At 51.3% G+C, this 25,865-nt stretch overlaps 2 protein-coding genes across 2 annotated transcripts; one reads left to right on the plus strand and one right to left on the minus strand.

The window, feature by feature from the left end:
* The first annotated feature begins 1,211 nt into the window (after nucleotides 1-1,211).
* On the plus strand, nucleotides 1,212-7,734 carry LOC133099808 (DNA (cytosine-5)-methyltransferase 1-like). Its single transcript, XM_061203682.1, has 4 exons — nucleotides 1,212-1,225; nucleotides 4,957-5,007; nucleotides 5,238-5,410; nucleotides 7,447-7,734. The coding sequence occupies exons 1-4, from the start codon at nucleotides 1,212-1,214 to the stop codon at nucleotides 7,527-7,529; spliced, it is 321 nt and encodes a 106-aa protein (XP_061059665.1). The 3' UTR covers nucleotides 7,530-7,734.
* A 1,274-nt stretch (nucleotides 7,735-9,008) lies between these two features.
* Nucleotides 9,009-12,819, minus strand: LOC133099809 (thimet oligopeptidase-like). Its single transcript, XM_061203683.1, is given in 11 exon segments — nucleotides 9,009-9,303; nucleotides 9,517-9,653; nucleotides 10,276-10,404; nucleotides 10,526-10,601; nucleotides 11,364-11,623; nucleotides 11,626-11,783; nucleotides 11,872-11,903; nucleotides 11,905-12,193; nucleotides 12,195-12,242; nucleotides 12,444-12,648; nucleotides 12,732-12,819. Coding segments are annotated over 11 exon segments (1,578 nt in total). The 3' UTR covers nucleotides 9,009-9,147.
* Between the last annotated feature and the right edge of the window lie 13,046 nt (nucleotides 12,820-25,865).

The raw sequence follows: 25,865 nt of genomic DNA on the forward strand, positions 1-25,865 counted from the left end.
TCTTCTTTATCCATTCATCTGTCGATGGACACTTAGGTTGCTTCCATGTCCTGGCTATTGTAAATAGAGCTGCAATGAACATTCCAAGAAGAGGTTTTTAAATTGGATTATGCATTATGTGTGTGTGTATACATTTCTGTTTTTTTTCCATACCCAAAATTACAAACCTGCCATGGCTGGTCTTGTGCAGGACTCTTCCGCACGTGAGAAAATGAGAGTTGTCTATATGTTAAATCTGTATGGACTTCGCAAGTGACCTTTTGTCTTTCATCGAAAGCACTTGACCTGCAGCAGTGCGGCCTCACCAGTGAAGGAGCAAAGGCTTTACTAAAGGCCCTTGAAAGCAACAGAACTCTGGTCGTTTTGGATATAAGAAAAAAATCCACTTGTTGGTATGTGGTCACTTTTTTTTTTTAATTGATTAACACATAGCAAAACAAAAAGAGTTTGTTCACGTATTGACAGTTTTTAAAACTTAATGTGTTTCACTTTCTTCATCGTATACAGTTGGCCCTTGAACAGCTTGGGGGTTAGGGGTGCCGCCCCCCATGCAGTTGAAAATCTGGGTATAAGTTTATAGTCAGTGGTTCCGCATCTGTGGATTCAACCAACCTTGGCTCGTGTAGGACGATAGTACATATTTATTGAAAACTATCCGTGTGTCAATGGACCCGCGAGGTTCAAACCCATGTTGTTCAAGTGTCAACTGTACTTTTCTAATGTTGCACTTCCCTTATGTTTTTAGCAGATAATGTACTAATTAAAGTGAGTTATACCTTTAAATTGTTCTTATCTCTACTCTGAATAGAGGTGAACCTAGATACTAAGCCTGCTTCCACCAAGAGCATTATTTCCTTGTTGTGCAACCTCTGAATTCTTGCAAGGAGTACTTTATTCATTTGTCAGTTTCACAAGTAATTTTTTTAATAGCTTCTGTGTGCCAGATACGGGTCAGGCACTAGGGATAAAGCAGTGGACCAGACAGACAAAAGTCTTGCCCTCGTGGAGCTTACATTCTAGTGAAGGGGTTCAGATAGAAATGAGTAAACAGATAAGTAATATAATTTTAGACAGTAGGAAGTGCAAAAATATCTTAATGTAAGGAGAGTGAGGGGGAGCAGGTAGGACTCCATTGGATAGGTTTGTTAGGGGACAGCTTCACTGGAGAAGTGGCATTTGAACGGAGACCTGAATGAAGAGAGGAGCAAGCCATGGAAGATCTGGGGTAAGCACATTCCAGGACAAGGAGGCAATGAGTATGCAGGCATGTAGGTGGGTGGAGTATTTAAGGAAAAGCAAGGAGGCCAACATGGTCAGAGTACTGAGTGAAGAAGAGTGTGGTATGACATGAGGTCAAGGAGCTAGCCAGGGGTCTGATCTTGTAAAGTCTTGAAGGCCAGAGTAAAGATGTGGATTATTCTAAATGAGTAGAGGGTTTTGAACTGGAAAAAGGCATGATCCAAATAGTATCTCAATAAGATGACCTGGTATAGAGAATAGACTTGTGGGGATAAAGAAGAGAAACAGGGAGACCAGTTAGGAGACTATCACAGTGGTCCAAATAAGAGATGTTTATGGCTTAGCTTAGGTTGGAAGTATGGAGCAAGTGAAAAGTGATTGGATTCAGGTTGTGTTTTGAGGGTGTAGCTAACAGGGCTTGCCGATAGATTAGATGTGGGGTACGAAGGAAATAGTAACAAGGAGACAAGTCGTTGATGATTATGTGTGCAACTGGGTGGTATCACTTAGAAAAAGGGGGCTGATGGGAGGAGCAGCTTTTGAGGGAATATCAGGACTTTGGTTTGTTATCTTAGATGTGCTTTAGGTATCTAAGTGTCTGGACAGTGCTCAGACTGTACTTTCTATCCAAAGATATCCAAAGCCACTTTAGATGCAAAATGTTTAAAGTTGACCTTTGCTGCTGCCAAATAGTAGCCACTGGGGGCAGTCTGCAAGATGGCATCTTAGGTTTTTGAGGAAGAAATTAGAATACACAAAGGGGGAAATAAGTGTATAATTACATAATGTAGATTTCATATTTAATTTTATGGGAAAAGCAATAATTAGTTGGCTTTTGGTTTTCAATGGAAATAGCCACTCACTGGGAAATAATTACTCTAATTTCAATTTATTTTACTTTAGATCATTCTGTGATGAAAGCAGTTATCAAAAAAGTTCTCCAGATGGAAGGAGTGCCAAGTCAGAGGTATATAGCATGTTTTAGTTCTCTCGGAAGAATTTCTCTTTAATGGCTTGTTTTTCTTTCTTTCTTAAAAGAAAATGATCAAGGTACTTTCTGCCACCTTAAAACTAAGTTTTTAGTCCAATGAAATGGCTTTTCTGTTTTTGAAAATATTGTGTGATGCCTTAATTTAGGTTCCCAGAAATGCAGATTGAAAACCTTTGATTAACTTAAAGTATCTTAATTTCCAATGAAGATCGAACTCTCCTAAATTACCTGTAACTTAAATGGCATATTTATCATTTCTGTCTCAGAACCAGTGGATAACTTCTCCATCGGTGAAGGAACCATCCACAACTGCTAGACAGAAAAAGAGAACTATAATTTTGGGAAGTGGTCGAAAAGGAAAAGCTACTATTAGAATTGGTTAACTCCTTCTTGTTTTTAATGCTACTAGAACTTATACCCCTTATGTTTTCCGATGTGCTAAAATTAAAACAGCCAGTATTAACCACATGCACATTAGGAGGCCTATATTAGGAGTCGCCAAGTGTGTCGGGTGCCAGTGGACAGCTGAGGCACATTTAGCCCAAAGGCAAGTTCCAGCGCATTGCGGAGAGCAGACGAAATACCCGGTGGTGAAAATTCACTATTGCTAAGGGTTGAAACGAACCAATCATTCCTCCTGTTTCTCAGGGTGTTCCGTTTGGCTGTTAATGAAATGTATTTCCAAGGAAGGCAGGCATGTGGCTGAAAAGGCCAGCGGTGCCTGGGGGTCACAGCGAGACCCTCCCATCTCGCCCGCCTCGGCCATCCTGTGCTCTGGGAGCAGAGCTCTCAGCTACAAGTGAAACATAGTAGCTTCCATATCCGGATTCTAAGATTTTCTAAAGCCCTTTAAAGGCCCCCTTCTCTGAGTGGTGCTTGACCTGCTGGTGTTTGGGGCGGGCGTGTGGGCTGGGTGGAGGGTCTGAGCGCCATCCTGAGGGAAGGGCTTTGGAGGCCTGTGTGCGCCTGAGACCGGGGGCCCAGTGCCCGTGTCCGAGGGGAGGCTAGCGCTGACTCCAGCCGTGCCGAACCAGACGTTGCCCTCCTTCCTGACAAGCCAGCAAAGCCTGTCGCTCACCTTCCTGGCTGTGCTGCTTACACGTGCCCTCTGGGAAGGCCAGCCTGGCAGAGCTCTGTTCCTGCCCTTTGGGCTGCTGGTAACTGAGTACCTAGCCTGGGTGCTGGAGGGGAGGATCCATAGATGGTGGAGGCCCAGTGCCTGCCCAGGGTGCTGCCCCTCTGCTGAGGGACGCTTGCCCAGCTGGTTAGACCTGTTCGCACCCAACTGCCCACAGTCAGCACCCAGGCTAGGAACAGCAGCCTCCCCATTTCCTCGGTGTCTTCTAGTTTTGTTCCTTTCTTCTTTTCGCTGCCTTCGTCCCCAAAGAGGCAAGATACTGATCTTCAAGAACCAAATCAGGCCATGATTTTCCAGCTAAACTCATGACAGTTCTGCCCTTCTGAATGACTGGGTACAAACATTTGCAAGGATGAGCTCTTGGGTGAGGCGCCAGCCAACTTTTCTAGCTTCATCTCTCTTGCTTGTGTGTGGGCACCCCCTGCTGCCCCAGATGCCTTGACTCCTCCATTTTCATATATTCCTCCTCAGAATGCTGCCCCCACCCCATCCTGGCCTTTGGGAATGTTAGCTGGCTATTCCCCACAGCATCCTGTCACCCTGGTCCACTCTTTCTAACCTCTGTATGCCCTTCTATGAAATCTTGTCAGGTCCAGCTGGAGGAAGACCACCTATAGGTCAATTAGCTTGGGAAGGAACCCAACTGTGTGACCTGCTTCCCCTTTCCCAGTGTCTTTAAAATAACGTTAAAAAAAAAAAAAAGAAAAAATGTTGTTCTAGAGCTCCTATACCATCTCTTACCACCATCAGAAAACCACCCCCCAAAAGGGGGACCTCATTCATATGGAAAATAACTTCTTAACGTGTAGGCATTACCTTAGGGCATTCTAGACACTGGGGGAGGGGAAAGCCATTGTATTTTTTTCTAACATTCATGTTAAACTTCTTTCCAAAGTTCTTTAAACTGTGGTATTCTTACAGGTAGACAATGTTGCTGAACAAGTGTTTGTTTCTTCCCTTTTTCTTCCCCCAGGCTCAAAGATTTGGAAAGAGATAGTTTAACAGAAAAGGTAAGGTCATCTCCACCTTAACAAAATGTATGATCAAGTGTGACCATTTGACAGACACTACGTAGTTCCTAAAAACAAATTAAGTGGAATTGGCTCTCTTTTCCCTGAAGTTGAGGATAACGTGGATGTTTTTGTCTAACGTGCTGGACTAATAGGCTATTATTGGTTAGCTTTTGGTAACTCATCGAGTTTCCCAGTCTGGGTTCCGTACCATCGAGTCTGGATTATAATTTGTCCTGGTCACACTGTTTTTCAAAATCAGGTTTGTTCTAGTATGCTATTATGTGTCCGTTTCACCTTTAATCTTTCCATTTTTCACCACTCTGGAGATGGTGTGATATGATCTTAACGAAAACAACAGGAACATGTCTTGTGAATATTTAGTTTTCTTTTTGGCCGACTCAGCATTGCCTGCCATTCAGTCATTGTTATGTGACCAGGCAGTGTAACTATTTGTGTATTAGTCCATTGATTTATAGCTTGGGAATGTGGAGACTTCTAAACCTATATCCTTCCCTTAGGAATGCGTGAAGGAGAAATGGAATCTCTTGCCTGAATTTCTGCAGACAGAAATAAAGAATCAGTTATGTGACTTGGAAACCAAATGACATAAAGAAGAATTATCAGAGGTTAAGTCGTCAGCATCCCGGCGGCTAGAAAACGTTTCCTGCCATGTAACTTGTCTGTGACCAGGGAGGCGGGATCATCCCACCTCTCCCTGTTACCTGATAGTTATGAAGGAAGCGCATGTGTTTCCTTATTCTCTCATGGCCACTTGTTTCCATTCACTGCTACTTAAATTATCCTTTCCTGCTGTAGGAGGGCTACCTGGCTAAAGTCAAATCCCTTTTAAATACAGATTTGTCCTTGGAGAACATGCTTTCAGTCGGGAAGTGAATGGATGTCTAGAAAACGGGAGCCAGACAAGTGGTGAGGAGCGCAGAGTGGAAATAGCAGAGAAAAAGAAGTCCCCCAAACCTGTTTCCAAACTTTGCATGCCCAGGAGAAGCAAGTCCGATGGAGAAACAAAATGTAAGAGCACTTGACTCGTTTGACCTCGTTGGAGTCTGGCACCGCCTAAGGGGAGGACAGACTTAGTGCCATAGGGTCTGTCTGTTCCCCCCACACACAACCCCTCCACCGGCAGTACTTGTTTTTTGTGTATCTTTTTTTTATTTTTATTTTTTGGGGGGTGGGGGTGGGGGGGGTGGGGGGTGGCTGTGTTGCTCGGCTTGTACGATCTTAGTTCTCCAACCAGGGATTGAACCCGGGCCCTCGGCAGTGAGAGTGCCGAGTCTTAACCACTGGACCGCCGTGGAATTCCCTCTTGTGTATACTTCTAACTAGCTTAGATATAGACTTTAAATTTTTGTCTTCGACCAAGTTATAGAACATTAGATCCCCAAATGTGGTTGAATTTATGAGGTATAAGAAAACAGGAGCTGCTGATATTTATGACTTGTAAGTTACATGCCTGTTGAAGCTAAACATTTATTCTTAGACTCCTTCCCCGCTTGTAGTCAGAGTAACTCTTCTGGAATTTTTAAAAATAAGAGCCTGGGACTTGAGCTCAGGTCAGGTGCTTGGCCACTTCATCGTTTGACGAAATAAGCAGAGGCTCTGTTTCCTTGTCCGTCTCAGGGTCGGGCCCTTCATACAAGAGCTTGTGTTAAAATGGCCTAGCAACCTGGCAGGTGCTAATTTGATGACTTTATGAAGACGGTGGTTGCCTAGAATAAGAAGAGAAGGATACTTAATCCTCAGAACCTGGTCTGTGCACCAGCTTGCTAATGCTGAAGAACTGTACCTTGGCTGTGAACTCTTTATTCATAGTGGCTTTGTTGTTTCTTTTCTGTAAGCAGCTGAAGTCTCATGTAGCCCCAGGATTACAAGGCAAACTACCAGGCAGACCACCATCACGTCTCATTTCACAAGGCGGTCAGTATATAATGAATGGACAGCCCCCATTTTAGGGGCCAACTGTTTTTGGTAAAACACATATAGAATTAGTAGGATGTAACTTAGTAATTCTGACTTCCACATTGCTTAGGTTTTCCTTTTGATATTCTGTTTTTAGACATTCATGAACAGCATTTCTGAAGACCTCATCCATTTTTACTCTTAGCATAGGAAACTTCAAATGTACATACACAAAATACCAAGGATAGTGAAATGAACCCCTGTGTACCTATCACCCAGTATCAACAGTTAACAGCTCCTGGCTGTTGTTTCATCTATACCCCCGTATGCTCCAAGTGAAAATTATTCCAAATGGATTACAACTCCATACACACCCATGTCCCCCCAGTTGGATTACTTTGAAACAAATCGGACATGTCATCTTATCCACAAATACGATATTTCTAGATGACAAGGTCTCTTTCTCTGACAATTTTTTTATTCATATTTTGCTATAATTCCTAACATCTAGCAAACAGTCATTTGAAGAAGACAAAACATGCCTTACAAAGTATAACAGTTCCTTACTAACAAATATATAGCAGTGTTCATACCTCCCCTTGTGTAACAGAGTTTGGTTGATTTGTTCCTTAAGCCTTTCAAGTGATAGATTCCTTATTTTCTTGCCATTTATTTAAAGAAAATAGGTCTTTTGTCTAATAGCTTCTAGGTCTGGCTGACTGCATCGTTTTGGTGGTGAATGTGTTCCCTTGTCTCCAGTTTTCTGTCAACTGGTAGTTAGGTCTAGAGTCCTGATCAGATTCCAGCTTTGTTTTGTGCGACTTCATTGACGGTATGGGGCTGTCCATCAGAGGCATGTAATGTCTCTTCGGTGATTCTAGCAGCCGTTGCTCAAAGTCTAGATCCATTATTTCTTAGGGTTTGCAAAATGGTGGTATTCTAAACCTGTCATCCAAAGAAACATTAAGCTCGAAGCTTGTTTTAATGTCCTGGCAAAAAGGGCTTCTCCTTGGAGGCAAGAGGGTGTCCATGCCCTGAATCTTTCCAAACAGAGGGTACTCTTGGTAGGGAGGAATGTAAGTTGTTTTGTGCCCACTGCAAGTCTAGGGTCTGGCTGTGCTACCAGTTGGCCTTACTGTGTGTGACAGCCCTGCCAAACAGAAACCTGAGGAAGACCCTGAAAAAGCAAAATCAGGTGATTCTGTCGATGAAGAAGAAAAAGACCAGGTAGGGCTCGCGTTTCAGTTTCTTAACTCTGCCTTATTTTGGTACACTTGCTGGTAATTGTGAATTTACACTTGGTCTGTCTATGGACCATAAGTGACTGAGAGGGTGTTAGAACATATCCCTGGACCCAGGGCAGTACGAAGTGTATTATGGTTAGACCCGAGGACTCAGCAGGCCCGTAACTTTGGTGTGTTCTCTCCTGTCTACCTTCCTACCTCTCCAGCTGTCAAGGTTTGACAGTCAAACCAGCAGATGTGATGCGTTTAAAGCATTTCCTTCTGATGTCAGATAAGCTCCTTTCCCACATCTAATCTCTCTATAAAAGCAGAGTTGTCGTGTTATTATGTGTATTGTAATAATGCTGCTTAGACTTTTTAGGTTAGAAAACTGGTGGCTTGCCAAAGGCCTCCAATATAGAAAATGTCAGTCTCTAGCACTGTCCCGTGTGACTTGAGGGGCAAACCTAGATACTACCAGATGGTCACACGCTATCTATTTCATTCCTGCCACAGGATTAGCTGTGTAAGTCGGGAAGTCTGTAGGTTTACAGGTGGGTAGTAAATGCCCTGTTACCTGCTAAAGATGAGTATCCGTGGTTTGCTCTAAGGCAGGGTTTCTCAAGCAAGGCATTGACTTTTGGGGCCAGATAAACCTTTGCTGTGGGTGTGAGTCCTGTGCATCGTGGAGTGTTTAGCAAGGTCCCGACCTCTCCTCACTAGATGCCCGTAACATTCCCTCTCTCTCCTCCCAGTTGTGACAACCAAAATCACCTCCAGACTTTCCCAGATGTCCCCTGGGGGGCACAATTGCACTGAGCGAGAAGCACTGGACTCAAGGCTAGCAATATCATTGAGGTAGACTTGACGTCCTGTTGTAAAAGACATACTCATTCTCCTGTTTTTATTTTGGAAATTAGATGCCACTGTTCATGATCCTTATTCAGATGTCTGTAATTAAGTTGAGTCAGACTACCCACTCACAGGTGGGACACTGAGACAGAGGGAAACAGCTTGTCCAAGTCACATGGCCACATCCCTTGCCTCCTAAGAAACCGTGTCACGAGGGAAAGCAAGCTGGCTCTTGTAATATTGACAAGTGTTATTTTTTAAACAAATGTGCCAGTTTTAGAGTTGTTCTTTGCCCTCTAACCTTTTGGAGGGCTTCCAGAGCCTTCAAGCTTCTGAAGAAACGAACTGGGGCACTCTTTCCCAAGCAGGAAGCAGTTTCGCTGGCAGTGTGTGAGAGGCCTTGGGGACTTGGAGGATGAACACTCGTCGCAACAGGGTTTATCCCGATATGCTAGAGTAAGGCTCAGTGCACCACACCGGTGTCATCAGGTAGTGTTTGTTGGTCAAATAAGTAGTACTACAGAGAGAATCTTTTTATTAATGGCTGCGTTTTCAAAGAACCGTTTTGTAAGCAGGAAAGCTCCCCAGGAAGGGATTGCATTAGTGCAACAAGGGGGAGCCTTGACGCCAGGCTCTCCAGACACGTCCAGGTGGAGACTTTTGGCCGAGGCCGGCCGCCAGGGACTCAGGGGCTGGGAGGACACGCGGCCCCTCCCCCGCCCCGGCGGGGCGCTAAGGCACCGGGCCCGCCTGGGTGGGCAGAACCCCGTGCCGTCAGCAGGCCGGCGGCTTGCAGCCCTCAACCTGCAGCCCTTTGCTCAGGAGGAAGGCATCCTGCGTGGGGTCACAACCCAGGAAGAGCTTCACGATGCCCTTGGCATCCTTGGAGCCGCCTGGCCTCAGAATGCAGCTTCTGTAGTCCATGGCAACCTGCCGAGAGGGGGCGGGGCTGCAGGAGGGTGGAGCTCCGCCTTCACTGAGGGTGTGGGTGTGGCCACCTCTGCTGTGACTGAACAAAGGGCAGGGGAGCAGGAGGTCCAGGGCAGGGCCTTCAGAGCCTGGCAGGCCCAGGCGGGCAGCACAAGCATCTAGGCCCAGGCCAAGGACCTCCGTGTTGGTCTGCGCGGCAGGACAGCCTCTCACCTTGCCACTCAGGACGCCCTCCTGCTTGAAGCGTGTGTGGAACGTGTCCGCGGAGTACACCTCGCTGCACAGGTAGCCATAGGACTGGGCGTTGTATCTTCCTGCCAGGCAGCCGAAGGTTGCAGGCAGGTGGGTCCGTGGGACACACGCGGAGAGGCTCCTGCCCGGCCCCCTGGCCGCTCAGTGCCCCTTCCCCAGAGCGGGGGCCTCCAACAGCCCTGAGTCCCCTGCCACTAGAGGGAGTATTGGCCCAACACTTGTAGAAAACGGGGACCTTGCGGGCAACTCAGTGGAGGGACACAAATCAATCTTTGCCGACTTTCTACTGAAGCTCACGAGGGTTCACCCCTAAGCCTCTTACAAGGTCAGCTGTCGAGGCTCCGAGGGATGAGTCAGGGCTCGCCCTCCAGCACGGGGAGAGCGCGGGTTAAAGCGCTCACGAGGGAGTGAACCGCGTGTCCGCACCGACACGCACGGGCAAACGTCGTCGACGCGTTCCGTCCGGGCTATGAAGCCCTCTCCGGCCTCTTCCAGGCTCTCCAGAAAGCACGTGCAGATACGCCCACTCCACCCTCGGACTCCACGGGCCACAGCTGGAGGAACCAGCCAAGGAACCGAGGCAGGAAGAGGCCAGAGGTCACCGGGCCTCGGCCAGAGCCTGTCAGTCGGTCCCCTTTCACACACCACCAGACGATCCTCTTGACCTGGGCAGTAGCCGCCAACTGACCGCTAAGGTGGGCCCAGCTCGCGCTTGGCTACCTGGCATGGCTGGGCCCCCGAGGATCTCCTGGCAGAGGCGGGCGTTCTCCTGGGCCGGGTCCGCGGGCATCTGCGTGTGCAGGGCCTGGTCCACCTCGGCCAGGACGATCTGGTGCAGGTTGAAGAGGCCTGGGGGGCGGGAGGAAGGAGACGGGGGGATGGCACTGTGTCCAGGCCGCGCTTTCCAGCCGGGCGGTCCGGGTGCCCCCTTCCCTTCCCTCGGCCCGGGCGCACCTGGGTTGGCCTGCACCTGGGTTGCCCTGCCGGGACTTGATGAGCTTGTCCCGCAGCCCCTGGGGGATGGCGCTGCCCGTGCCCCACCAAGACTGGCAGCAGCGCCAAGGCCTCACAGGGTGCGGTGCCCCCGGCCCCAGAGCCTTCCCTCTGGTTCTCATCACCGGCTGTCACCAGACTCGAAGGCAACGTGCCTTTCTTTTCTTTTGTCTTTTTTCCGGCCCTCAGCCACGCAAAGGGGTGAAGCCCTGACACTCGCTGCCACGTGCATGGACCCTGAGAACACGATGCTCAGCGAGAGAAGTCAGACACAGAAGGACACACAGGGTGTGACCCCACTGAGGGGAAACGTCCAGAACAGGTAGATCCACAGAGTCAGAGAGTGGGTTCCTGGTTGTCAGGGGCTGGGGAGGGGAGGGACTGATAACTAAGGACGTGAGGGACATTTTTGGGGTGATGGAAATGTTCCAAAACAGGGCAGTAGTGATGGCTGCACAGCTCAGTAAACTGTCCCCACGCGCTCCGGTGCAGCCTGTGAGAGCATCGCTCTCAGGACGAAGGGCTGACCGCAGGAAGACTGAACGAGCAGTGGGTCCTGGGCCCAGACGCTCAGCTGCCCCCCCCCCCCCGCCCCGCGCCGTGGGGAAGTCACTGGGACATGCTGAGCCTCCACTGAGACTGGCAGCAGCCCCAGGGCCTCACAGGGCGCGGCGCTCCCGGCCCCAGAGCCTTCCCTCTGGTTCTCATCGCCGCCTGTCACCAGACTTGCCTGCCACGTGCCTTTCTTTTCTTTTGTCTTTTTTAAAGGCAACTCTTGAGTACATGTACTTAACGTGCAGGGAACCAGTCCTGACTCCTTGATCTGGGGCTTCCAGCCTCCAGAGTCTCGAGGACATCCATTTCTGTTGTTTACGCGCCCAGTGCGTGGGCTTTGACGATGGAAGCTGACACCGAGGGCGTCGCCACGTGCGGGGTGACATCAGCGGAAGAATCCCGTGGCGAGGGTCTGCCTGAGGACCACGCGCGCCCGGGCCCTCCCCGGCCCCTGCCCGCAGCCCCGCGCCCGCACCCACCTGAGAGCGGAGCTGGTGCATCGCTTGCCAGAACTCGTGAAGTAGGTCTCCAGCTCATCGTGCTGCAGCAGGGAGGGCGGGTCGGGCGTGGGCTTGGTGAAGTTGGCCACCATGGCCACGATGGCGATCTGGCGGCTCCCATCCTGTGGCAGGCAGCCCGGCTGCAGGCCGAAGCAGGCCGCGTGCCCGGACATCCCTTCTCTGGGGAGGGACGCGGGGTGAGGCCCAGCTTCCGCAGAGGAGCTCCGGCCCACGGCCGACAGGTTCCCGCACGCACGCACGCACGCACCGAGGGTAGAGGTCCAGGTAGAACTTGCCGATGGATGACCTTGCCCGAGGCCGCGTCCTGGACCGTGTAGAGCCTCACGTCTTCGTGACACAAGTTGGCGCCCTCCTCCAGGTCGAAGGTCAGCCCCAGCAGCTCCTGGGAGATGCCCAGCAGCCCGCGCGTGACCACCTGCATGGGGAAGGACTCATTGAGCAGGTACTGGTCCTCGTGGTAGCGCGTCTCCTCCCCCTGGTTCATGTAGTAGCGCAGGTCCCAGGCGTTGATGGGCCCGTCAGAGTGCAGGCCCCGCCTCTGGCACTCGGCCTTCTTAACTCCAGGATCACGGCCGCTCCTGCTCCCCGAGGGGCTTCAGCTTCTGGGCCAGCTCATCGGCAGGCGGAGGGGAGAGGCTCGGCTACGTCCCTGTGGCGGCCCCCCAGCCGCCCCCCACCCTGCGCCCCTCGAGGCAGAATGAAGGGTCCGGGAAGGTGACCCCCAAGGGCTGACACAGTGGGGTCTCAGGCAGCACCACGTCCAGTTAAGGTCCGCCTGACGCCCTCCCCACTGGGACTCAGGTGGAGGCGGGGTTACCTAGGAAAGTGGCCACCACCTGGCTGGTCTTGGCCATGTTCATCTCCAGCACGGAGTCGGCACGCGTGCTGAACCCCAGCAGGCAGGACTTCTGGGCCTGCAGCCTCACCAGCTCCCCGAGGATCGTGCAGTTCTCCTGGAACCCAGAGCCGGCCGGCGCTGGGGACTGTGGGCCATGCCCTCCCCGTGGGGCCCCGGGCCAGGTCTCTGTGGGCGGGCAGGGCTCTCAGGCCACTGGCGGGCACAGCCAATCCCCCTGCCTCCTCCTCCTGGCCCGGATTTCTAGACACTTTGGTGCTGTCCTAACACGTGGTCTTTATTAACACAGGTCCTTTTGGAAGCAGACACGGCGTGAACCGTGATGGGCTCTAAGGCCATGGGCAGGAAGAAACATGGCCAGGCTCTCCAGGAGCCACCCAGGGGCCTCCCCGGGCTCAACAATACAAACTCGGCTGCCGTGCAGACAGCAGCTCATGCCCACGGCGCCCAAACAGCCAGCCCCTGGACGGCGAGACGCCTGTTGCTGCAGGTGGCCCGTGGCTCGCTGGTGAGGCCCGGCCCCAGGCGTACGCCACCTTCTCTGGGGCCACCTCTCCAGTTCTGTGGTGGGGTTCTCCTGGGAGCCCCCAGTCACCACAAGACCAACGTGGCCTGTCTGCAGCCCAAGGTGGGGACACAGGACTGTTCCCCGTGCCCCCCGCATCGCCCGCGAGGCCCGGCGAGCACCAGTGGTGTCTGCGGGGAAGATGAAGGGCTCGTGCACAGCCCCCATCTACTGAAGATGCTAAACGGCGGAAGCACAGACTGCAGCCACACGCGGTATGGACCAAACACAAGTGTCCTTGCAGGAACCGATGTCTGAATGTCAAGGCCGTGCCCGGGCCACAGTGAGAAGGCCCAGACCCCACGCAAGGCACAGAGAGGGGATGGGGGGAACATCTGCGAATCTGAGCTCATCAGGCATCACCCCAGAGGGAGAGGGAGAGGGAGAGAGGCAGAAGGAGATACGGAGGGAGAGGGAGAGAGAGGGAGGGAGAGACTTCTCTCCCTTCCCTGGGGGTTCTCTAGTGCAGCCAAGGCCGAAAACCACTGCATTTCGGGAAATGGGTCCTCGTAGAAAAGTTAAATAGTAGCTCATGGCATTATGGACACATATTAAAAAGGCCCAAAATCTTGGGGAGTCAGGGAGGGGAGCTGGCGGCTGCCTCGTAAATGAGGGGAGATTGGGCGTCAGAGAAGGGGCCTGTGCAGCCCGCCGCTCAGGGCCCCGTAGACTTCATCTCCCAGCTGTGGTCCAGGGCTGGAAGTCAGCGGGGAGGTCAGGCTGTCCAAGCATCAACGTTGACTTCAGGGCTGATCTAAAAGGTGCCTGGTGTCTGTTGAAGCAGAAAAAAGAGAAAGCAGTGGGGAGAGCATGGGAGGGGGAGGGAGCCCCCCTCCTCAGCCCTTCTCCCTCTCTTCCTCCCTGCCTCTCACTCTCCTTCTCCCTCCATCTCTCCCTCTGCCTCTCTCTGTCCCTTCCTCTCCCTCTCTCCTTCCCTCTCTCCCTATCCCTCTTTCCCTGTCCCTCTCTCCCTCCCTCTCTCCCTGTCCCTCTTTCCCGGTCCCTCTCTCCCTCTCCCTCTTTCCCTCTCCCTCTCCCCCTACCCCTCTCCCTCTCCCCCTTTCCCTCTCCCTCTCTTCCTCTCCCTCTCCCCCTCTCCCTCTCCCTCTCTCCCTCCCACTTTCCCTGTCCCACTTTCCCTGTCCCTCTCTCCCTCTACCTCTTTCCCTCTCCCTCTCTCCCTCCCTCTCTCCCTCTCCCTCCTCCCTCTCTCTCCCTCTCTCTCCCTCTCCCTCCACCTCCTTCCCTCTCTGGAGAGGGAAGGAGGTGGAGGGAGAGGGAGACAGAGGGTGGGAGAGGGAGGTGGGAGAGGGAGAGGGAGGTGGGAGAAGGAGAGGGAGAGGGATACAGGGAGGGAGAGAGAGATGTCTCTCCCTCCCTCCCTCTATCCCTCTCTCCCTCCCTCTCTCCCTCTCCCTCTCTCCCTCTCCCCCTCTCCTCCCTCTCCCTCTCCCTCCAACTCTCCCTCTCCCTCCGTCTCTCCATCTCCTCACTCCCTCCCAGAGAGGGAGACACAGAGGGAGAGGCAGATACAAGGGAGAGGGAGACAGGGAGAGGGAGAGGGAGGGGGGAGAGAGGGAGAGGGAGAGAGGGAGGGAAACAGGGAGAGGGAGGGAAGGAGGCTCTCTCCTTCCTTCTCTCTCCCTGTTTCCCTCCCTCTCTCCCTCTCTCCCTCTCCCCTCTCCCTCTCCGCTCTCCCTCCCTCCCTCTCCCTCCCTCCCTCTCCCTCCCTCTCCCTCTCCCTCCGTCTCTAGAGGGAGAGGAAAGAGGGAGAGGAAAGAGGGAGAGGGGGAGAGGGAGAAGGAGGGAGGGTGATGGAGGGAGGGAGAGGGAGAGAGGGTGAGGGAGAGAGGGAGAGAAGGAGGAGAGAGGGAGAGGGAGGGAGGAAGAGACCTCCCTCCCTCTCCCTCTCTCCTCCTTCTCTCCCTCTCTCCCTCTCCCTCTCTCCCTCTCCCTCTCTCCCTCTCCCTCTCTCCCTCTCTCCCTCTCCCTCTCCCCCTCTCCCTCTTTCCTCTCCCTCTTCCCTCTCCCCCTTTCCTCTCCCTCTTCCCTCTCCCCCTTTCCTCTCCCTCTTCCCTCTCCCTCTTCCCTCTCCCTCTTCCCTCACCCTCTTTCCTCTCCCTCTCTCCCTCTCCCTCCCTCCCTCTCCCTCCCTCGCTCTCCCTCCCTCTCCCTCTGAGTCTCCCTCTCTCACACTCTGTCTATCCTCTCTCAGGAAGGAGTGGGAGCAGGAGGGAAGGAGAGACAGAGAGGGAGAGGGACAGAGAGAGAGAGACAGACAGACAGAGACAGAGAGAGAGGAGAGGAAGCAGGGAGAAAACAGAGAAAGAACACACCATCTACATTTCTGTCAAATGACACCGGGGATCCTTACATAACCAGGAGAAAATTACAGAGCGAGGCTCTTTCTCAGCTGGAACTGGAACTGCAGACGGGGCCAAACACCACCAGGCTGGCCACACATGTCCAGCCGCTGCCCCCCCCAGTCCCGTGAGTCCGGTCAACAGGGCTCTGAGTGTCTGCTCCAGGGAGCTGGGGTTCACCCTCTCACCCGGGAGGCCGGGCCAAGCCAGTAGGGCCCCGGGCTGGACACATAGGGAGAAAAGCATCCCCACAGGACAGCTTGTGCGAGCAGATTCAGCTGCCAGATTCTAGAGGCCCGGGATCACCCTGTGGCCCGTGAAACCCAGGAGCCACGAGGGTCTTGCATCGTGATTCCTGTCCGTTGGACTGTCAAGTTTATGTAGGGAATCTTGGAAACAGTGGTAACAAGACTGAATTGGAACGAGCTTTAGGCTATTGTGGACCACTCTGAAGTGTGTGGGTTGCTAAAAACCCTCCCGGCTTCGCTCTTGTTGAACGTGAAGATCCCCGAGATGCAGCCGATGCTGTCCGAGAACTAGATGGGAGAACACTATGTGGCTGCCGAGTAAGAGTGGACCTGTCGAATGGGAAAAGAGAAGTCGAAATCGTGACCGCCTCCTTCTTGGGGTCGTCGCCCTCGAGATGATTATCGGAGGAGGAGTCCTCCACCTCGCCACACATCTCCGAGACGGAGAAGCTTCTCCCTCAGCCAGAGCAGGTCCCTTTCTAGATATAGGAGAAGAGAGAGATCCCTGTCCCAGGAGAGAAATCACAAGCCGTCCCGATCTTTCTCTAGGTCTCCTAGCCGATCTAGGTCAAATGAAAGGAAATAGAAGACCACTTTGCAAGAGGAGTGGTGTACAGGAAATAACTTCATTTGACAGGAGTATGTCCAGAAAATTCAAGTTGTGTTTGAGACTTCTGAAGCTTGGTGCACTTTTTAAATGTTTTAGCTGTTCACATTTGTTTGTCTCTTGGGACAGTGACACATAAAGGTGTCATTCTCTATGGTTTGAAATGGGTCATATGAGGCATGTAATATGAAGAATTGTTACCTTACAATGTTCCCTTAAGCAAAATTGAATTTGCTTTGAATTTTTGGTCTTGCCTAGACTGATAATAAAACTCTGACTCCTGCCCACCTAAAGTGTGATGTTTACTATTATGGAAACAACACTGGCAAACATTGAAAAGGCTTTCTGTAGCTGGGATATGGCATGCAGCTGTAGTTAAGCAAGCAGTCTTTAAAAGGTGCTGTGAACACAAGGCAGCAGGTAAAACTTAAAGCTGCACCCTTACCCTAGATTAGAGGTTTAAAAATTCCACTAGTCTTCACACCGGCCAAGAGGTTGTCCAGTGACTTTAGAATCTAAGAAGTTTCAAGAAAGTTAGTTTACCTTTGATTTAGGTCATAAGTCCCCTGTGTGATTGCTGTACATGAATACAAAGCTCTTGGTAATATTACTTGGGAATTTGAGAGTATTCAAGACACCAATGTCCTGCCAGATTAAGAGTATATTGTAGAGCTGAACTTTGAGTTACTGTGCAATTTTTTTTTCATGCTGCCATTTGTAATATGTTTTGTGACAATCCTTGGGATTAAAGTTTTGGTTCCAAAAGAAAAAAAAAAAGAATCCGCCTGCCAATGCAGGGGACGCGGGTTCGAGCCCTGGTCCGGGAAGATCCCACGTGCCACAGATCAACTAAGCCCGTGGGCCACAACTACTGAGCCTGCGCTCTAGATCCTGGGAGCCACAACTACTGAGCCCCCGTGCCACAACTACAGAACCCGGCACGTCTAGAGCCCGTGCTCCGAAACGAAAGAAGGCACCGTAATGAGAGGCATGTGCCCGCAACGAAGAGGAGACCCCGCTCGCCGCAACTAGAGAAAGCCCGCGTGCAGCAACGAAGACCCAACGCAGCCAAAAATTAATTAATTAATTAATGTTTAAAAGAAGACCGCCATTGGGACGGCTGGGGGACAGCTCCACGCTCTGCTTCCCGAGGGGGGCCTGCACCCAGGGACTCAAGACGCGCCCTTGCTCCTGGCGATGCGTCCAGAAGCCCCAGCGCAGGAAAAGCACACATGGCATCCACGTAGGGAGGCCGGGCCCGGGGAGCACACGGGGTCTCCCTGGTACTATTCTTGCCACTTCCCTACAGGTGTGAAGTTTTCAAAATAAAGCATTCGGGGAAGAGGGCAGAAGCTGAAAAAGCCGCCCAGGCCCCAGCCCTTCAAGACCCCACGCCGGGTCAGGTGCGGGAGGACCCTGTGAGATTCAAGAAACATCACAGAGAGCAGGGGCGGGGCGGGGTCTCGAGGGACAACCTCCTTCGGGCAGAATCTCGGTAGACAGACCGCCACCTTCCCCTAGGAAGGATCCAGAACCTTGGGACCCAAACACTCTGAGCGCCTCAGGAGAAGAAGGCCCTCCCGGGGGCAGGGCACACGGATGCCTCTCGACCACCCCGCGGGGCCCGCACGCATCCAGCTCCTCACGCGTGAATGGCAGGAAGGTCACGTCCCCGTTCAGGTTCTTGTTGAAGTCGATGCACAGGAGACTCGGCTTCTTTTTTTTTATTTTTAAAAATTAAAAAATTAATTTATTAATTAATTAATTTGTGGCTGCATTGGGTCTTCGTTGCTGCACACGGGCTTTCTCCAGTTGCGGCAAGCGGGGGACACTCTTCGTTGCGGTGAGCAGGTTTCTCATTGTAGTGGCTTCTCTTGTTGCGGAGCATGGGCTCTAGGTGCACGGGCTTCAGCAGTTGTGGCAAACAGGCTCAGTAATTGTGGCTCACGGGCTCTAGAGCGCTGGATCAATAGTTGTGGCGCACGGGCTTAGCTGCTCCGTGGCATGTGGGATCTTCCCGGACCAGGGCTCAAACCCATGTCTCCTGCATGGGCAGGCGGATTCTTAACCGCTGCGCTAACAGGGAAGTCCTCAGCTTCTTCTTGATGCTCTTGATTTTCTGAAGGAAGAAGACGGCCGTAAAGTCGGGGGGCGGGGGCACGGAGGGGGTTCAAGGAGAAGAGGCGGATGAGGTGGACGAGAGGAGGGAGATGGGAAAGAAAGGGCCTCGGGTCCTAACTGTTAGGACCCTCCTCAGGAGGTTACCCCAAGGTGACAGCCTAAGCTTCAGCCGTTTCAACGGAGCTAAGTTTCTGTCCCTTCAGGGTCTATCTGGTTTGCAGAAACAGGTAGAAATGGACCAGCCTGGGGGAGGGAGCGACGTGGGGTGCAGAGGAAGGTGCCGATTCCCCGGGGCCCCTGCCGGGCCAGCAGCAGGCGGGGCGCCTCGAGGACCTGCCCAGGCTGCGCCCCCTGCCCAGCCCAGGACTCAGCGCGACCGGCCCCGCTCCCGGGCTGAGCAGACGTGCCTGTCCGAGGACAGGAGGGGCGCTGGGGGAGCGTGCCCGCTGGCTCTGCCAGGCGCAGGGGCTCGTCGGGCACGCCTGGCTCACAAGCAGCCCGAGGGACGCCGGGCCTCTGCGGGCAGCAGGCGCCGTGCCGGGAACTGGCCTCCCTGCAGCCTCACGGCCCCACCGGCCACGACTGGGCAGGAGCACAGGGCGCCCTGGGAGGGCGGGGCGGCACTCAGGACCCCGCCCCGTGCCAGCAGGCCGCCTCTCCTGGGTGCCCTCCTCCACGGGCGTCCCCGTGGTCCCTCGGGCCAGTGGTTCTCAAGTGTCAAGGTAGTCTGCGCAGCCCCACTGTCCACACCCTCACCTCCCCCAGCCTCGAAGCTCCATGTGCCTGCCGCTCCGGAGGACTTCGGGGCCCACGTGCCCGGGCCCCACCCTGGATGCCGGAGTCCCACAGTCCTCTGAGTCCCGGTTTCCTCCACCGCAAGGCACAGCACCGGCCGAAGCGGGACAGCGTTTGTGTTGAGGAACAAGAACTGTCGCTGAGCCCTGGGTCGGGCCTGGTACCCGCGTTCACCGCGTCTGTCACTTTCGGACACAAACCAGCCAGCGCAGGGCTGCACCCCAGCCCCTTGGGTACAGGGCTCCCACACTCGGGGCCACCGTCCCCCTGCCCTCATCACCCCGGAGAGGCCCGGAGCCCCGGGCTCATTCTAGCCAATCCTGAGCCTGCTCTTTCCCGGGGACCCACACCTCAGGCTCCAGTCCCCAGCCACCCCTCCCCTCATTCCTGCCGAACCCTCGTGCTCCTGGGAGGCCCTAGGTGACAAGGCGTGCCCCTGCCCAGAACCATGAGTGACAAGCTCTTTCCTCATCTGCTGGCCTCACTGTTCTCTGTCCTCCACACAAACCGACTCGGTCAGCCCTCACGACCAGCACCTGTGAGGGAGTCCTCGGGTCACGCACGTTGCAGATGGTGAACAGGGACAATGGGGTCCAGTGACCGGCCTCCGGGGACCCAGCCAGTTGGTGGCAGAGCTGGGTCTGATCCCGGCCATCAAGATGCGTGTAGCCACGGCGCCCCACGCCACGCACCGAGGTGACGCGCTCGACCATGGGTGGCTCGCAGTGCCCGTCCCCCTCCCCACCCCACGGGGCTGCCTCCCGGGAGGGGCCGGGCTGCCCATCGCCCGCCTGTCCAGGGTGCCGCAGGGACCCCGTCCTGCTGGACCAGGAGTGGGAAGAGCTGAGGGCTCTGGGGGTCCACGCTGGGGGAAGAGGGGTGTCAGGCAGCGGGGAGGACCTGTCCCTTCAGGACAGGGCCCCCCGGGGGGGGCCCCACTGGGAACCCGCGCGGCCGCAGGGCTCAGCCAGGAGAGGAGGGAGGGGGTGAAGGCGGACGCCATGCTCTTCAGCCTCCCGTCGTCCCCCAGCCTCCGTGCCCAGCAGGAGCCGCGCTGTGAATTACAGGAGAAAGGGGTCGGGTCTTGGCCCCCAGTCCTGGCACACAGCTCCTAAACCTAAAGCCACAGGCCGGCTTGCATCTTACAGCCCCCCTGCCTGCCCACCTCCTGCGAGGGGAGAGGGCCAGGGGTTGCAACGTGAATCCGTTGCCCATGGCCCCCGCTGTAATCGTGCTCATGGAACAAAATCTCGGTAAACACGGGGTTCAGAGAGCTGCGGGGTGGGTGTCTGCAGGCGGCCTGGAAGCCCCGCGCCCCGCCCCACGCCTCCCCACCTCCTCCTTCCACCTGGCTGTTCCTTTCCAATAGCCCGGTGCTCTAGTCCGTGGACTGGGGGCCTGTGTTCTGGGGGCCCGCGCTAGCCAACGAACGGAACTCGGGCTGGGGGCGTGGGAACTCCTGACACAGCCTGTCGGCCACAAGCGCAGAGGACGACGTGGACCTGTGGCTGGCATGGGCTGAGCCCTGACCTGCGGGCTCTGACTCCGGGTAGATGGAGTCCGAACTGAAGAACTGCAGAAACCCGGCAGTCCCAGCGCTGCTGATGCGGGAGCCCCACGGGCCTGGCGTCGGGACGGAAGCCCTGTGGGAGCGGGGGCTGAGGGTGGAGTAGGCTCGGAGGAGGGGGTCCTTCCTTGAGACCCTCCCACCAAAGCCACGGGGGCGCAGGGCCCGGATGAGGCGGGGGTGGGGCGGGACGCAGGGAGGGGCCCATGCCGCCCCTGCTCTGGGGAAGCCCTGTGACCGTGAGGACCGAGGGCACAGCAGGTGCAGAGGGAGCGCTGGTCCACGTGGACCTTCCCTCCTGGGGTTGAGGCGGCAGAGAGATGGGCAGAGGCCGGCACGTGGGGCTCAGGCCAGGCGCTCCCCTACTGCGAAACTTCCTCAAAAAGCAGCCGTCGCAGGACTCGGCAACCGCAGTCATGGGCACTTACCCCGGGCAAATGGAGACTGAAGTCCACACAGAAGCTGTACACAAACGCTCGCCTGACTGGGAAGAGCCCCAGACCGAAAGCCGCCGGGGGCCTTCCCAGGGCAACGGATGACAGGGGCAGTCGTGTCAACGTCAGGATCCTGCTGGGACGCTGACTGGACTTTCACAAGCGGTGACATTGGGGAAAAGTGGGCAATGTAGTTTCGCTTTCTAGGAAGCTGGCCAACTCCTTTCCAGAGTGGCTGCACTGTCTTCCGCTCCCTCCAGCGACGATTCCCCTGTTCTGTGCTGCCTCGCCAGCACTGGGCACCGTCTCCATGTTCTGCTGTGAGCAGAACTTAGGTTTTCTAGTTCTAGGAGAAGCTCCAGAGTGACTTGCTAAGGCCATTAGCGAGTAATTATTTCCCAATGAGTGGCTATTTCCAGTTAAAACCAAAAGCCACCTAATTATTGCTTTTCCCATAAAATTAAATATGAAATCTACATTATGTAATTGTACACTTATTTCCCCCTTTGTGTATTCTAATTTCTTCCTGAGAAACCTAAGATGCCATCTTGCAGACTGCCCACAGTCGCTACGATTTGGGCAGCAGCAAAGGTCAACTTTAAACATTTTGCATCTAAAGTGGCTTTGGATACCTTTGGATACAAAGTACAGTCTGAGCCATTTTACAAAATGTGCGGCCATTTTACAAAACAGCTTGACAGTTCCTGCAAGTGTTAAACATAGAGTTACCCTATGACCCAGCAGTTCCACTACTAAATATATACCTAAGAGAAATAGAAACTTACGTCTGCACAAAAGCTTGTACGTGAATGTTCATAGAAGCATATTTCTGAAAACAAAAGGTGGAAAAAATTCAAATGTCAATCTGACAAGTGAATAAACAAAATGTGGAATATCCGTACGATAGAACAGCATTCAGCTATAAAAAGGAATGAAATATTGATCCATGTAACAACATGGATGAACCGTGAAAGCATTCTGTAAAGAAAAGCAGCCACTCTCAAAAGATCACATATTGTATGGTCCCATTTATATGAAATGCCCATAATAGCAAATCTGTAGAGACAGAAAGGAGATTAGTGCTTGCCTAGAGCTGAGAGGGTTGAGAGAATGAAAAAACATTGTTAATGTGTAATGGGTTTCTTTGTGGGGGGACAGAAATCTAAAATTGGATGGTTGTGATGGTTACACACGTCTTTTAGTGGTTACACTAAGAACCACTGAATTGTATACATTAAAGGGTTAAATTATGGTATGTAAATTACATCCCGATAAAGCTGTGAAAATTATTTTATATTTATAAATTTGAAAATTCATCCAAAATTACAAATTCTTTTTTTTTTTTTAATAAATTTATTTATCTATTTATTTTTGGCTGCGTTGTGTCTTCGTTGCTGCACGCGGGCTTTCTCTAGTTGCGGTGAATGGGGGCTGCTCTTCATTGCGGTGTGCGGGCTTCTCATTGCGGTGGCTTCTCTTGTTGCGGAACATGGGCTCTAGGCGCGTGGGCTTCAGTAGTTGTGGCACAGGGCTCAGTAGTTGTGGCACACAGGCTTAGTTGCTCCGCGGCATGTGGGATCTTCCCGGACCAGGGCTCGAACCCGTGTCCCCTGCATTGGCAAGCGGATTCTTAACCACTGCGCCACCAGGGAAGTCCCCAAATTACAAACTCTTAAAACACGCAACCTAACAAGACTAACCCAAGAAAAGAAATATCTAAAAAGTCTATATCTACTCAAAAAGTTGTTTGTATAATTAAGTACCTTTACAGAAAATGATTTCCAGGGATAAATGGTTTTCCAAGTAAATTCTTCCAAATATTTAGGGAAGAAATATTGGTAATCTTACATAAAACCCTTCCAGGAAACAGAAAATAATATATTGCTCAAAATTTTTATAAGGCCAACATAAGCTTCAGATCAAAAGTAAAAAGAATATTACAAGAATAGAATCATAGGCCAGTTTCTCTTTTGAACATGCATGCAAAATTTGTAAATAAAAGCACAAACTGTATCCATGGTATGTAAAACAGTAATATATCACAATCAAAGTGGCTTTATTCTAGTAATGCAAGGTTGGTTTAATGTTCCCACATGAAACTGATCCCAGGAATGAATCAGAGTGGGAAAAGAAGTCATTTAAAAAAGAAGTCTTGGGAATTCCCTGGTGGTCCAGTGGTTAGGACTTGGTGCTTTCACTGCTGGGGGCCTGGGGTTCAATCCCTGGTCAGGGAACTAAGATCCTGCAAGCCATGAGGCAGGGCCCCCCCCCAAAAAAAGGAAAAATGAAGTTTTAACCAGGAGAAGCACAAGAGTGAATAAACATAACAGATAACGCCTTATGAAAAGTAGGTGAAGATTATGGAATATTCTAAACTTTTAAAACAAACAGAAATTGCTAAAGATTCAAGAGGATGTGACAAATGTTGTACATAGGCAAAAAATAAAATAAAATAAAATATACAAATGATGGGAGCCCCAAAATCCAACTGCCCAAGTCCCATCTCTGAAAATCCTCATTCAATGGGTTCTGGATTTCCTCTATGTTTAAAAACCTACAGGTGATTCTGATACGATTCATAGACACAATGTAAAGCTTCTGCTTTACAGGAAATAATACCAGATTATTTTGTTATTTTATAGTTATATTAACAGGCTGTACTATTGACGGATAAGTCTGATGTCAAAATGCACTCCCCACTAGGGTTAAAAAGGGAACTAGTACTCTCTACTGCTACTTGGTGGCAGCACGCATATATTGCAATGGCAATTATTGTAGGAAGCCAAATTAATGGAACATTTTAGAACTGGAAGACTACATAGAGGTCACCTAGTCAAACTTCCAACTATTATAGTTGTGAAAACTAAGGCCCATATAAATGAAATGATTTATCTCCAAAGAGGGTTAGTGGAAGAGTACGAAATAAAAAATATCTCTGAACTTTTAATTTAGTGCTATTTTTTATTAATCTCAATATTAGCTCAAACTTCAGTGTGACAGATTTGGGATTGAATTCTTGCTTGAATTTAGTGGTTGCGTGCCTTTTAGTAAGTTACTAAAACACTTTTAACTTCGCTTTTCACATATGTAAAATGGTGAGCCTTGACTGATACAGAGTATGAGATAGCCTAGCACTGTTTTTAACACAAACAAGTACTTAAAATTTTTGGCCTCTCATCCCTCTTAAACAACCTCTATCCTCTTAACAATAAAAGTGTCTTTCAGCTAGCAAAGCACCCCAGAGCTGACCACATTCTGGCAAGAGATATAGGATTCCTTTTCTTACTGAGGGCTCTTTGTACCTGATATTTGAACTGCACTGAAACATGAACATCTCTTGTTTATACTGTATTAATGGATTTGATAGATGAATTTTCAAAAGTAATATGCAGGAGTTAAGCTGCATTAGTCTCAAGAAATATAATTCGATAGTGGTGGCTAGAATGATAAACAGTGTTTGGACAGGGAGTCCATATTGGATATGAACAACCTGTACTCCCATTCGTCTATTAAGAATAAATAAAATCCTTTCAAAATCTGTTTTAAAGGGCAGTTAGTTTCTTCTGCCTCATTTAAGTTACCTGCAAGAAAAAGACAATCTCCTGAATCCTTGTTTAAAAGGCTTTTAATATAAAGCAAATAATTTTTTGCAACATTTCCCAAACTTTTCATTATCAAATTAGCTGAGGCTTCTCAACGATTATCATTTCACAACAATATCTCCATTTTCACCTTCGTTAAATGAATTGGCCTAATAGATGTGCCATTAAAACAGAGCTTCACCCTCAACATACTTTAAAGTTTGTATTCAAACAGTATGAAGAAAACAGGATCAGGGAATCCAGCCATAAAAGTGAATGGATTACTGATACATGCTACATCATGGATGCAACTAAGTGAAAGAAATCAGGCATGAAAGGCCACATATTGTACGGTTCCATTTATACGAAATGTCCAGCAGTGGCAAATCCATACACATGGAAAACATTATACATTAGTGGTTGCCAGGGGTTTGGAAGAGAGGGAAATAGGGAATGACTGCTTAAAATGGGTGTAGGTTTCCTTTTGGGGTGATGAAAATGTTTTGCAACTAGGCAGTGGTGACAGTTGCACAGCATTGTGACAGTACTAAATTCCACTGAATTGTACAGTGAATTGTAAAATGATCAAAATGGTGAATTTTATGTTATGTTCATTTTACTACAATAAAAAGGAGAAAGAAATAGGGAAAGACTTTGAGTTTGGGAAAGTAAGGTGAACTGGTCAAGAAGAAGACAGCTCTACTATTCAGTTTTCTCTCAGCTCTCCCAGTGCATTAATCATCAGCAAAAAGTAGCCTGAACTTGTAGATGACAGTCATTCAACAGAGTCCAGGGAAAAGTAAATAAAATAAAACCCAACTATTCTGATTTAGCACATCTATGACAGGTTAACTTCCTGCTCAGCCACATGGACATTCATGAGGACGTTTCAAGTTAGGTGTCCTCTACTCCAGTACTTTACTCACAGCTCATTCACACATGTATGCAACAGCATTTCTTAATTTAATGGACTCTGCAGTGCTGGTCGTGATCAGTCTCACGAAAAGGAAAGGAGGAAAAAGCCTCCACACTGGCTTGGTGGTCTTGGGATGAAATGGATGCAGAAGACAGCTTGATTGTCAAACTGGAAACTTTTATTTTCCT

This window comes from Eubalaena glacialis, chromosome 10 (assembly GCF_028564815.1).
Source record: "Eubalaena glacialis isolate mEubGla1 chromosome 10, mEubGla1.1.hap2.+ XY, whole genome shotgun sequence".
Lineage (NCBI taxonomy): Eukaryota > Metazoa > Chordata > Mammalia > Artiodactyla > Balaenidae > Eubalaena > Eubalaena glacialis.

What these genes read in the sequence shown, in the direction of transcription:
- LOC133099808 (XM_061203682.1), top strand. An exon ending in ATAAAGAAGAATTATCAGAG is followed by an intron (nt 5,008 to 5,237) that starts GTTAAGTCGTCA and finishes TTTTAAATACAG; the next exon opens with ATTTGTCCTTGGAGAACATG. An exon ending in GTCCGATGGAGAAACAAAAT is followed by an intron (nt 5,411 to 7,446) that starts GTAAGAGCACTT and finishes TGTGTGTGACAG; the next exon opens with CCCTGCCAAACAGAAACCTG.